The sequence below is a fragment of the Euphorbia lathyris genome, chromosome 5 (assembly GCF_963576675.1).
Source record: "Euphorbia lathyris chromosome 5, ddEupLath1.1, whole genome shotgun sequence".
Taxonomy (NCBI): Eukaryota; Viridiplantae; Streptophyta; class Magnoliopsida; order Malpighiales; family Euphorbiaceae; genus Euphorbia; species Euphorbia lathyris.
This window is the reverse complement of record NC_088914.1, coordinates 50,214,765-50,229,033: the sequence shown is the minus strand read 5'-3', so window position 1 is coordinate 50,229,033 and position 14,269 is coordinate 50,214,765. Positions and strand designations below refer to the sequence as shown.

Genomic DNA, 14,269 nt, shown 5'->3' with positions numbered 1-14,269 from the left:
TGGGAATTATCAATATCTATAATCCAGTTTGAGAGGGAGTGTTACAACTATTAATGTGAACAGGATGCAGTTGTCACCTCAATCACAGACTTTTGTTGACTTTCCTAGTATAGTTCTTGTATAAATACATGAATCATCTTAACAGAATGCACGACATTATTTTCTCTCCTTCTCTCTTTAACAATACTCATTTTTCAAATTTCTTGGAACAAGAGGACGACCCATCATCTTCTACTTTCCATTAAATAAAAAACAAGTATCTATAGAAAAGGTGATTATTCGAAGGATATAACTATGAGTCAACCATTCAACTTATACTTGGGTGCAGATTTAGCCAATTGTTTTGTTCTATTCAACCCAACTTAATCAATTACCTCACCTCATTCAACATTTGTGAAACACTAAGTTGATTGACGAATTAAACTAAATATATCAAAAAGTAAAATTCATTGAGAATATGGCCAAAAGGGTCATTTCGGTGCTAAATTGGCCTCCAACTACAACTTCATGGTCTAAATTGGATCATAGCCATTATTCTGAAAATGTAGAGAACTCCACCACCATCCATATAAGCATATAAAATACACAGATCAAGGAGAACATCACTAAGCAATTCCTCATGCAGAAAACACTTCTTTTCAAAGTGATTTTGTAATGGAAAAAAATAGAGTGAAGATTACATACAAGATTCGTCGGTGAGAAACGAGTGTTAGCGTCCTTTTCCACATAGAATCGATCAAGAAGCTTCTTAATGTGATCATGCATTGTTGCATCCGTACCAATACCTGCCTAATAAATACAAGAAATAGACAGAAAAGAAATTTAAAACTTACAGAGTACATAAGAAACTAAAGGTCTATAACTTGTAGAAACAGTTATACATTTCTCATTTCCTATTTTCTTCCATGTCTTGTTTTTATTTGCATTGGAGGGGGAAGAGCCTTCTTTTTGTTCTTAAGTTCTAGCTTTTACTAATTTTTATATCACTATTGGCTTCATTTATAGTGAAAATTGGAAAATGATCAGGATTTCCTTGTGTATGAAGTATTAATGAGGCTGAACATTTTGGGGGAAAAAAAAAGATGAACTTTAGATATTCTGTTTATGGAATCTCACTATATTTGGACTAAGGTCATCAGTATAATGATCTCAACATGTTGAATACAAATAATCAATTTAGTTTATCGCATACATATAATATGATAGATTAGTGTAACATACCATGTAAATGTAAGGCAAAAAGCATCTGGATGCCCCTGATTATTCTAATTTTGATGCATTGAACCCCTCATCTTTTATTTCAACATATTAAACCTTATTTTTGGTCACACCAAGCCCATGATAACCAAAAAAGTCAGCTTTTAACATAAAACCCGGTTAACAAAGTGTTTCATTTCATTTGCATTCAAAATTTGCATTTTTAACCGTTCAAAAGCATATGTTTACGCATGAAATGTAAAAATTAAAATTTCAGACATAAATGAAATGAGTAAAGCTCTGTTAATTGAATTAGATGTTCACAACTAACTACTTTGGCTAGCAGGGGCTTAATGTGATAATAAAAAATAATAATAATAAAAGCTCCAATGCACAAAAATCGGAATGATCAGGGGTCTCAAGATGCTTTTTGACTAAATAGAAACAAATACATGGGATACCATGTAATCTGGAAGACTATGTGAATATATTTAGCTTAACAGGAGTACACATATATACAAGATATTTCTAAAATCACTCCTTAAATCAAGGATGATTAATTCCTGCAATCAAGGAGCTAATCAAGGACGACAGCTAGGTATTTCTGTAACAGATATAGATAGCAACTAGCAGGTCTCCTCCCATGGCGACTCCTTTCCTTCAACGGATTGTTTCGCTTGAACTGAACCACGGAGGCAGAAACTCAAAACATAGCATCTTCCAAACATAGTCTCAAAACAATATCATTCAAAGAAACTCAAGGTTCTTCAGGATATAAAATACAATCTAGGAAACGCAACCCAGAAGAAATGGAACAGGCAGATAGGGGACAGAGAGAGGATAATGGAACAACAAGCCTCACTGGAAATGAAGCAGAACCCAGTTGAAGCAGCTCGCAATAGGCTGCCAGCAACGTCAACACAAAGGATATTCACCGTAAAACTAAACGGACAGGTAGAGAGATGAGAGAGGGCTACGCCGGAATAGTTGACTTCGTCTGAAATTGAGTTGTCACGCACCGGCACGTGGACAAAGCTCCGGCAATAGTGGCGGCACGTGAGACTCAAGCACTAGGACATTGGCCGTCAAAATCTGCAGATCAGATGGTCAGCAGCAGGAGGGCCGGTGAGACTAAATGGGGTGAAGAAAAACGTCACCCATGGACCAGCTTCTACACGTTAGAAGAAACCTCTGGGAAACCCCACCCAGAAACCAGAAAAAGAAACCAAGTTAGGCTCTGATACCATGTAACGTACCAGGTAAATAGAAAGAAACACATGGGATACCATGTAATCTGAAAGACTACATGAATATATTTAACTTAAAAGGAACACACATATATATATACAAGACATTCCTAAAATAACTCCTTAAATCGAGGATGACTGATTCCTACAATCAAGGATGCAAGCTAGCTATTTCTGTAACATAGTTGTTAAAGGCGCAAGGTGCGCCAAGGGGTCCTGGAGCCTAGGCTCAAGGAGCAAGGCGAGGCACGCGCCTTAGAAACACAAGGCACATAAAATATGAAAAAAAGAAAAAAAAAAAAATATATATATATATATATACTCTTTTACTAGTTAAGCATAAACCAAAAAAAGAAACACTTATGACCGCACAAACAAAACAAAACTACATAAAAACATAATACTAAATCATAAATGTCAAAAACACCGAATTAAGTTCATACTTCATAGAGACACTAACATATACTTAACGTTTTAACCTAAAATACCTAACTATAACTAATGCTACTAAACTAATAATCATCCATTGTTCAATAAAAAAGAACACAGCAAAAACTAATCATCATCATCATCAAGATCATCCTCCAAATCAAGATCGTCCTCTTCATAGTCTCCTCCATTATCATTTTCATCTCCGATTCCCTGCTCTTCATTTTCATCTTATTTAAATTAAGGATTAAGATTAATCTTATTTAAGTTAGATTAGTGGTTGAGATTAATCAAACAGTTATTTTAGAGAAAACTGTAAAAATCAAAAACAAAACTAAGTAAAAACCACCAGGCGCACCAGGCTCTCAGGCACGAGCGAGGCGCACAAGGCGAGAGTCTTTTGTACATAGCCTCGTTTTCAACAACTATGTTCTGTAACAATTAGCAAGAATATAGATTGTATTAACGTATATACTATTACTAATATAGAAGTTAAGATTTTCTATTCATGATAGAACCAAATTTTGCTCGTTCAATTACCTAAGGTATTTATGGTGCTCACTTAAGTTCAGCATATAAGTTCAATAAATTTTGTTAGCATCAATTCAAGTATGATTTGCTTCCGTAATTGAAAGCATAACCCTATATGCAAGTTGAGCAAGAAGAAACTTTGGTAGTGGCAATTGCAGCAGGGTAATGTTGGTGAAAAGTGAACGCAGCAGCTACCATACTGGACAGCAACAACAACTAAGTTGCCAGTATTGGTGTAATGACAGGGGATAGGGTAACATCGAGGAAAACCTGCGACAGCAAAGTTGATAAACATACTTCCATCAAAAATTCAGTATTCTCACCTTGTCCATACAGCCAAGTAAATCGGCTTCACTTAGAAGAGGAGGTGGCCGAGTAACTCCTGAATCAAGAGTCAGTGCCGTTGGGATGAACTGCAACATCAAAAACATTAATTAAATTCCCATATTCTAGTTTTCACATCTAATAGAGACCATATACTAACATCAAAGTTTACAATAACCAAGTATTATTATAAATTTATATTTGCATTCATGAGTTTCACACTACAATATAAATTGCCAATTCCATGGTGTAAAAGCAATTCAAAAGGAAAAAATAACTCATTTGACCAATCCTACAATGCAAAGAATAAGGATGAGGACTCCCTCAAAGTAAATATGAACAAACAATGGAAAATGACATTGTTTTAAAAACTAAACCTCAAGCATTATCAACATCTGTATTGTCAAAACACAATCAATGTCTGAATCAGTTTATTTCCTGAATCTGCTTCAAAGATATACTGATTTCTACATTTGCCATTTGATTAATTTCCTATTTTTGCTTTATTCTTGGTCAAAAACTCTGATTTATTTTTGCGTGACTGCTTTATACTGAAAGTGTTTGGATATGATATTTGCAACCAGTGGCTTCACTTTTTAGCAAACAAAAGAGAGAAAATAAAAGGCTAGCTAGTCATACTATCCACCTTTGAACTGCTAAACCAATGAGGAACAGTCAGCCATGAAAAACACAGAAGTTTTAAGATATAGAATGCCAATTCTGCAAGCCAAGTAGTTGTATTCTATGAGGAACTAAAAAAAAGTTTGTGAGAATTCTTAATTTTCCATTGCATGGCAAGAATACATAAGGATCAGACGAATACATTTGGTACTTTATATAACAATTATAGCCAAAGTTTGGTTTATTAATTAATGGAATATAGTAAGCAGCAAAATCTGCCTAATTGAAGGACAAAAACATGAGGATGATGAAAACTACATGAACAATTTGCTTAACTAACATGAAACATGCAAAGCAAGAAAATAATAGTAAATAAATAAAGAGCACTTTTCCTACCAAGATTTGATGACAAGTAGCAAACCTGTTGTCCATGGACATAGGTAGGAATCATTGAATCTCCCCATGACTCAAAACGATAAATGTCCAAGTAATTTTTCTGTCAAACCAAAACGTCATCAAACAAAATAACCAAAAGTCAGAAAACAGACAAAAGGAGAAAATACAAGCAGAAACACACATACTTTATTTGTATACAATATAACAGAGCAATGGTCCCACAAAACACATGGGTTAGAGCACTAACTAGGGTTTCTGATTTAAAGATCTAGAGTTGGATTAACAAAAACACATCTATTCAATTAGGCAGAACAATATCCATTGATTAGTTTACTCAACCACTTAAATCGAGTACTTAAATTTCCTGTAGCTGTCCAAGTACCATTATTGAAAGATGTATGATTCAGAAGTACAAAAGTACTGCTTGGTGCAGTGATAAGAGTCTTGTCATAGGGTCCTGGTCTAGTAACAGTACAGGTTCGTGTCTCAAAAGAAGTTGGGATCCAAAGGCTAAACTGCAGAATCCTCTATAAATTATCACTCCTGAGGATTCATTTCAGTCAAATGATACAATTCAATCGAATAAGATGTACAATAGTAAAAGTGAGTATTGAGCAATGAAAAATATTTCAGAAATTTAGCATTATAGAGATAAGAATACCCAAAGTCCCAAGACAAATGAGAGGAGATGCAACACAGGACTTGTTGAGTGAGAGAATTTGTAGGAAGCCTCAAGTGACAACCTTGAAGATAAGTTGATAAATGGTAAACTGATGATTTGGCATTTGGGAAGTACCGCGAGTGCTGAAGACCAAGAGTACTAAACCAGCATGTGAAATGACTAATATGGTACACATCAGCTTACTCAATAAAGTAAAAAATGATTATTAAAGATGTGAATAAATCATATACTTAACTCTAAAGTGGTATGCGAGACTATAAATCATATACCTAACTCCAAACAGATTATGAATAAAGCTTAGTTGAGTACTGCAACAAACCATGTAATACACTAGGAATACATGGGATACCATGTAGACTAAGATGCTACATTGATATATTTTACTTAAGAGCAGTAAATATATATACAAGACATTCCTAAAATCACTCCTTAAATAATAAGGTTAAAGATAATACACTCAAGATACTTTAGAATATAAAATATTATCTGGGACATGCAATCTAGAAGAACAAATCCAGCAGAACATCAAGCTTCGTCGGAAACGTAACGTCATTGCACAAAAGGAGATTCAGCGGCAAACTCACCGGACACAGATAGAAAACAGAGAGGCAGCGGAGGCGGAAGAGGAACAGCGACAATCCGTTGAGTTGAACTGAGACTTGGAACCCTAGGTCCAATCAGTCTGCTCACAAGGACAGACTGAAATCGGTTCCAACTGGGCTGCTTACTAGGGCAGACGGAAACCCAGAAAATTTCTGCTCACAAGGGTAGCTCTCAAACCCAGAAAACAAATTCTGGAATCTCAATCCAGAAACCCAAAACAGAAGCCAAGACAAGGCTCTGATACCATGTAATACACTAGGAATACATGGGATACCATATAGAGTAAGATGCTACATTGAGGCACCTGGTGGATTCTGGAGCCTGTGGCAGATGCAGAGGGTTTGAGGAAACCTTGTGTCATGCTCTCAGGGATTGTGAGAGAAGTAAGGAGGTTTGGAGGAGAATTCTCCCTAGGGATGTGCTACCTTCCTTTTTAGCCCATCCTGAAAATGATTGGTTTGTTGATGGTATTAAAGGGATTCTTCTGCCTGGGAATCAAGGTGTCCTCCTTTTTGTGGTGGCTTGCCATCAGATTTGGAAATGGCGGAACGAGGAGATCTTTGGAGGAGGAGTGGTGTCTCAGCCTAATGTCCTTGAGTTCTTCTCTAAGAAGATTAGTACCTTGGTTGAGAGTTTTGTTGATGACCCCTTACCTAGGGATGTTCAGAGGAGGGAGGTCAATCTGGTAGGCTGGTGTAAGCCGAGGGAAGGGGTGGTTAAACTCAACACTGATGGTTCTTGCCTGAGCGACGGAAGAATTGCCGCAGGAGGGGTCCTTAGAGACGATGGTGGCAGGTGGGTTTCTGGCTTCTCTCAGAATTTGGGTATTGGATCATCCTTATCTGCAGAGCTGTGGGGGATTTTCTCTGGCTTGAAACTTGCTAAGGATCTTGGGGTGAAGAAGCTTCTTGTTGAATCGGATAACCAAGAAGCGGTTAAAATGATTTCTGAGGGCAACGCTGTTTGCCGGAATAACCTGAACATTATTAAAAGCATTAAGAGGATTGGCTCCTCCTTTGAGTATATTAGGTTTGCTCATATCTATAGGGAGCAGAACCGTGTTGCGGACCGTCTTGCGATGGAAAGGCACTCTAGTATGTTGGGTCTTTCTACCTTTTCTTCCCCGTCGGTCTTCATCTCCTCTTTGATCTTGGAGGATGTGGTGGGGGTCAGCTTTCCTAGGCTGATCCCGGATTGAGCGGTTTTTTGTTTTTTGTTTTTTTTTTTTTCTTTTCCTTTCCTACCAAAAAAAAAAAAAAAAAATACCATCACTCTGCTATCTGTACACAATTAAAACCCTTGAAGAATGTCTCTGCTTGCAAATTAAGAAAAGTGTGCATGTTTTTTACTCAATTGATCGCTTGATTTTGACATTTATCAGTTTAGTCAAGTCATCTGTGGTTAATGCAGCGATAAGAAAGGGCATTCATCTCAATTTTCAATAGAAACAAAACAGCCATTATTTTATACAGACAGTATTTCTGAATTAACATGTATTAGGGACCAGACTCATTAAAGACCAATGAAACTAGCTATGATCATTAGTTATGGAGACCGAGATTATTAGTAGGGGAAAATTGGGAGTATCAAATTGAATATGGGAAAAGGACATACTTCCAAGAAGTTGAAGACAACAATTAAGAGGGAAAAAGTAAATTGAGAAGAGAATGTGATACAAAACAAGTTAGTAGGCCTTTTATGGCCCATTTGCAGCAGGGTCCTAAAGTGTGGAGGGTTTTCACAAGAAGGTCTAAGGGTAATTCAGGAATGGGTAAATGAGCTGGCAAAGTTAGTTATTGCCTAGGGAGAAGAGAGTTAAATATCTGTAGCGTGTGATGGCAGGGGGTGTTGAGAATGATGATATCCAATTTTGGCTCTTAGCTAACCAACGTTGACAGAGGGAACTTTCCCTGGAAATCCTTTGTTCATTCACTGTTCTACTTTCTTGTCCGGATTATCAATAATACCATTCTCCTCCTTTCCAATTTCATTCTTCTGTGTTTGTTAATTAATCTGCCTCTTTAGCTAGAATGCAACTTCTGCTGCTGTTCAAGACAAGTTCCCAATAACAAGATTATCTTCTGCATATTTCTCAAATGATCCATTAGTCTGAGAAATGCTGTGGCATTGACTACTTAACCAACATCTAAAAAGTTACCATTGCTGACACTGTAAAAGCTTACAAACGACATGCCTTATACTTAGTCTGCTAACCTCACAATTTATTCTTACATTGATCCTTAGAATAGTTCAAACCATTGAATTTTCTAAAAAAGGAACATAACTGATATTAACTAAGATTTCAATTACAAGAATTTTGTATATCTGAAGAATCTAACTTGTACTTATGTGATGCACGTCCACCTATTGAGCAGAGTCTACAAACCATATAAAAAAAAAAAAAAGGGCGGCCCGGTCGCATTACGCGTCCCCGCTGAGCGAGGGTCCGGGGAGGGGTCCCACCACAAGGGTGTATTGGGGGCAAGCCTTCCCTTGCCAATTTAATTGGCAAGAGGCCGCTCCTAAGACTCGAACCCGTGACCTTTGGTCACACGGCAACAACGTTTTACCGTTGCGCCAAGGCTCGCCCTCTCGTCTACAAACCATATATAAAAAAAAAATATCGAAAGAAGAATTTTGTCCACTTTTTTCTTCCTTCCTCTTTTCTCCTTTCTTTATCACATTCCTCAACTCTTTCTTCTCACTCTTCATATGTATTTTCATTTTCCCATTTATTCTTCTCATGCATCTCTTACTCCAATCTCTCTCTCTCAATCACGCTTTTCAATTCTACTATTCATAGAAGAACTAAAAACATGACTTAGCAATCTTGCAAAGAAGGACAATAGGTGTCCAATTTAATATCATCCCCAATTTCTTGAACATATCCAATTAGATTAGCAGATTGACAAAAGAGTTGAATAGTCAATGACTCAATATTAAGTGATACATCATTACTTTCCATAACCTATAAGTGTGAGAATGATACAAGAGTACCCACCTCTAATATCACCCTCCCTGATGCAGAAAACTGTTCACCAGCAATATCAATTTGAACAGTAGTTTCAGCCCCTAGAGCTGGTTGCGAAACGCATGCCAGAAAATGACGAACAACCAACTCATACACTCTCTGCCAAGAATAAAAATGTAAATGTAATAACAGAGCCCATAATCCCAAATCTTTATCCAAGAAAATTGCAAAAATATATGTATATAGTAAAGAGTGGTAAGATCAAATGTACTTACATGATGATCTTGACTCCACCCAGATTCACCAGCAGAATACTTTGTTGGGTGAATAGGTGGATGGGCCTTGTCATCATGTCCACCACTGCTAGGATTTCTCCACAATCCTGCTCCAGGATCTAAAAGCCTCTGAACATAGAAGCCCCACGTAGGATGCTCCTGTTGTTCTTGCACAATTGTCTGCATTGAATTAAGAGAACTATTAATCCAAACAATATTCACAAACTTGCAGCTAATAAACTAGAGTATGCAGGTAATTATGTAAAATATCAGCTAGAAAATTGATGAACCATAGAATATTAAGCATATCGATAATATAAAGAGAAGACATCAATAGAACTAGACCAGCATGGAGACAGTGTTACTTTAAAGGAGTCCAGACTATCATTATGGTTTAATACTTAATCAAGCAAGAAATATATACTAAGTTACTAACTGAAGTTAGAGTTTAAAATATGAGAATCAACCTTTACGAGTCCCAATATTGTGGAAAACACCTTTTAGAAACATAGAACTAATAAGGACAATTAGCATCCCATTCACTAACTAATTATCAATTTTTGTATTAGAAAACTTGCTAGGTCACTGTTTAAGACACAAAAACAGTCTCCATACAATGTAAAAGGAAGGTTGCATAAATCAAACAATCCTCAAAACCATAACAGGGAAGCCCCAAGCACTAGAATACTTTTTTCATACACATATTACACAATATGCATGCACATTCTCATCTTTTGACTTGCTTCGAGTAATTTAGAAAGTTAACATTCTTTGATTCTTATGTTTGTTTCCATTTGATTATATTATAGACATTTTCTTTCTCTGAGGATGATGATATACAAGAAAACTATCACCAGAACTGAATAAAGAAAAGGCTAGTTACCAACATGCAAATCAGTCCTGCTAGAGAAGCCATCTGTCTCTGTGCGTGGATAACTAATGAAACCAGCTTGGTATAGATCTTCTGCCACCTGTAAACAATGAAAGAACAAAGTAAGAAGCTAGATATTGCCAAAACTCCAATATGTAAAACTGTCAATCGAACTATTTAATATCATAAAATATATTTGCTGCATAATGCAAGAAAAATGGATTCTTTGGACACCAAGAAAGAGCAAGCAGCAAAAATTATTAAAAATTCAATCCATTAATCTCATCAAAAAAAATTAAATTAAAATTCGTCAAATAAATTATATTTGTATTATGCGAGAAAGAGTTGAGGCAAGGCTTACGGGTAAGTAAATCATGGGGCCATTAGCATAATAGTGAAATTGCAGTTAAAAGAATGTATACTACTACCCTGGATTTTCTCAAAAAAGAAAAAAAGTAAAGATATGCATTTGAAGCAACTCAGATTGCTGTGCACTATACATTAAGAACAAACTCTTCTGCTTTAATATTCAATTGAGGTTCTCCATTTTATCCAGCTTCATATTAGTTGCAGTAAAACAATTTTCAGAAGGAATTCTGAATTCTTTATACAAGCTAATAAGTCTAAAAACAATCTAATACATGCATTTAAAGTGCATTTATATGCATCACAAAAAGGTATTAAATCCCAACAGTTCACCTTCATGGTATGTTCAGAACTCATCCGGAAATATCGTGAAGCGCGCTTTTCAAGCTCAATTGTACTCAAAGGATATGGAGGGTACTTCCGCTTCTCTAGCTGCTGAACTTTTGTCACCTGATCGAGATTTAAAAATTTAAAATGTTCTAGCTTCACAAGTAATAATCCTTCAACTATAACAAGTCAGTGGTGTCCATGACTTACAGTGGCAGTTGGTTCCTGAATACACATTTCATAAAGTACAACAGCAGAAGTATAGTCAAAAAGATGTCCACGCCTGCAAAGCTAAATGGCAGTGAATGTTTAGCTTATGATTTCTGCAACTGCAAAAGAAAATGCAATGTACCAAGCGTTCACAGTTTTACATCCAATTGAAGGTGGCAAGGCCTTCATCTGATTTGTGAGAACAGTTAATTGTCCAAAACTCTTCTGACTCATGTGATTGTATCTCCCAGTATCTTCCCACAATAAAGCCCAGTGTAGGGAACTGCGATTATAAAGGAAAAAGAACAAACAATTCTTGACACTGAACACAGGTTCAAATTCAAAGCACTTATGTTTATAGTATTATATACCAATTTGCCTCCTTAACTTAACAGCAAAGCCAAAGGGAAAAAAATGACTTCATTGCCTAGGCCCAGAACACTAATAAAGCGATGAAGTTAGTTGCATTTGTAAGAGTCAATGATAATTCCAAGGATAACATGACTATATTTGGAAAAAAATTCAACACAAAATAGTTCAAATATTTCATGAGTTAATTTTGATCAAAACTAGTAATTTGGAAAAGGTACTGACTTTATTAATTTGTCAAAAACTTGGAATAAATTGACCACAACATTATTTTGGCCTAAATTGGATTTCACTAACAAGTTTAGAAAGAAAATTGGTATCTACTTTTATATTGTTAACAAGAATCATACCTGACAAGGCCCATAACTTAGAACGAGATTTCTGTCATCTTGAGCAGAATCAATGATGAATCTGTCTCTTAACAACATAGTTTGGAACCTAGTGAAAGAAGCACCAATCCGAAGATCAATTTCCTGCAAAATATCCACAATTTTAATTTCATACAAATAGACGGCCAGAGGAACTAATATATAAAAAATTGAGATAATTCACCTAGACACTTTATCTGATAAAGTGAGTCTAGAAAGAGATAGCACATAAGTGAACAAGGAACTAAACATATGTGTCAATAAGCATATCTCTATGAATTCAGCTAGTATTACTATTAGGTCACTAACTCCATATTGATTGTAAGAAACTGAAAGCCATCTGACTTGAGAACGAAAAATACTCACTTGCCTAGCATCCACAGCATCAGAAAACCACTGGTTAGGAGAAATAAGATTTTGGGCTGCTTCATGAATATCTCTAGCATATGCCAAATCAATCATCAGAAACATGAACCCGTAAGAATAATAATAAATCAGGAAAGAAGAGACTTTAGCCTTCAAAACCTGTCAATTAAAGCAGAAAACCGAGCCCTCCGAATGGTAAGGTTGCGATTTACTGCTGCACAGACACCCACCACTTCAAATGCAATATTTTCTCCTTCTCTATCACAATCAAGCCACAAAACAAGCCATTGACATCTTCGGGCTTCTTCTTCCAACGTTCTTTTGATATCTTTTTTGTCCTACCCAAAACCAGTTGAAAAGATAGTTTAGTAAACCATCCATGAAAACAATGCCAACCATCAATGCCAGAGGCAGTCGTCCCCTCACCTGTTGTAACCATAAATTATCTATCATGCACTTCGATGCACAAGTTTTGCTATGTACTGTAGTTGAAAAATTATGAAATTTGAAATTCCACCTTGAGACCCCTTAAGGTTAAGATCTGTCATTTGGATGATTTCATCATAATACCAAACTAATTTATATAAATTCTTGTAGAAAATAAATTACAAGGTGAACTCAAACCATAATGATAATGATGAGAAAAAATTAATATGATTCAGTTATCCCAACTCATAAACGAGATGATTGGGTGAAACACAGTTCACTAGCTTTCACTTATAAACAAAAGAAAAGGACAAATATCACAAGACCTAAAATAAACCTCAGTACTGTTACCAATCCATCTCTAAGATGGATTGGAAGGGACTCAAAAGAACCCTGAGGTATAGGAAGTGCAACCCCACAAGACCTCCAAACAGTAGGGGCACAATAAAGATTCTTGTGATATTGATAATTGAGTTAAAAAGTTTAGGAACTACTTTAACAAAAGAGAAAAAAAAAATTTCATTGAAATATTGAGTTATTTGAAACGATTTGATTATTTTCTAAATGCATTAATTACTTATAAGAACTTATTGACTATGCATGTTATTGTTGCATCTACAGAAATGAGTTTAGGATCAACCATGTCCAAAAAAAAATTATTAAATGGATTAGCTAGGTCATCTATTAAACACATTTGTTTGAAGATGTAGATTATAAGAGTCCAATTAGTGATTTTGCTTCAAATAAAAAATGCAAAAAAGACTATTTTTACTTTAATTTTTGTAATTAAATTCTAGAATTTTTTTTGTTTGTTTGTTTTATTAGTTGGGTTTGTATAGGTCACTTGAAATGCCACCAGACCAGTAGCCATAAAAAAAAAAAAAAATTTTAAAAAAAAACACTGTTACTAATGGAACCACCACTCAACAGAACTAAAAAAGAATAATGCAAGCAGCTGAAGCAATAAAATCATATAAAATGTAGGGAGAGACGGAGACCTCGGGGACGTATTTACGGACGGGGGCTTGGTACAGATCCGCAGGGTCACAAGAATGCCATTTGCGGTATCGATCATCGAACTCAAGCTCCATTAGATGACCAGTGACGGAGGTGACAAACATGTGGCACGGCTGCCCGTTAATCACATAACTGAACTCGAAGATCTTGTTGTAGCGGGACCGTCCCTCTCTAACTCTCAGACCATGCTGCTGGTTCCTCGAGAGTATAGTCGCCACCGACTTAGCCACAGACGGCTTCTCCGCCACGTTTAAGACGTTGATCATTGACGGTGATTAGACGGTGGGTTTTGGGATTCCGACCGAATTTCAAGTTGGAAAACGTGCGGGCTTTTCTCGAAGGTGCTCTCTTTTCCCGCCGCGTTCAATGAAAACGGGGTAAATTAGTAACTAACTTTAATTTATTTCACAGGTGTTACCCGTGCACATCAAAGTACCCGAAATGACCTTATTTATCAAAGCTTAATAAGGTTCTCAAAAAAAAAATAAAAACTTGATTGACCGACACGATGTTATTAATCCCTTAAATTTAGGATGTTGTTAAATATAGCCTCAATTTTCCACCTCTAGTCCCGTGAAATGACGAAAATACCCTTTGAGACTTTGAGGTGGAAAATGGATGATTTTCTCCTTTCTCGGTACGCGGGCGTGAGGCTATCACGTCCGCACCTACT

The 14,269-nt window shown here is 36.2% G+C and overlaps 1 protein-coding gene across 4 annotated transcripts in view; it reads right to left on the bottom strand.

Moving 5' to 3' along the window:
• The window catches only part of LOC136231252 (DNA topoisomerase 3-alpha), a 35,317-nt gene extending 21,337 nt beyond the window's left edge, over positions 1–13,980 (bottom strand). The window contains exons 1-14 of one of the 4 annotated variants that reach the window (XM_066020579.1): positions 13,578–13,714; positions 12,580–12,694; positions 12,313–12,491; positions 12,154–12,226; positions 11,770–11,892; positions 11,212–11,333; positions 11,051–11,123; positions 10,847–10,963; positions 10,164–10,247; positions 9,277–9,456; positions 9,032–9,160; positions 4,771–4,845; positions 3,728–3,817; positions 685–789 (exon numbers count right to left, since the gene is read on the bottom strand). In XM_066020579.1, the coding sequence (XP_065876651.1) occupies positions 685–789; positions 3,728–3,817; positions 4,771–4,845; positions 9,032–9,160; positions 9,277–9,456; positions 10,164–10,247; positions 10,847–10,963; positions 11,051–11,123; positions 11,212–11,333; positions 11,770–11,892; positions 12,154–12,226; positions 12,313–12,491; positions 12,580–12,606 (1,377 nt within the window). In that variant the 5' untranslated portion in view covers positions 12,607–12,694; positions 13,578–13,714. Of the gene's footprint in view, positions 1–684; positions 790–3,727; positions 3,818–4,770; positions 4,846–9,031; positions 9,161–9,276; positions 9,457–10,163; positions 10,248–10,846; positions 10,964–11,050; positions 11,124–11,211; positions 11,334–11,769; positions 11,893–12,153; positions 12,227–12,312; positions 12,492–12,579; positions 12,695–13,577 lie in introns of all 4 variants that reach the window. The other 3 variants (XR_010689736.1, XM_066020578.1, XM_066020577.1) reach the window with 3 other exon arrangements.
• Positions 13,981–14,269: the final 289 nt, after the last annotated feature.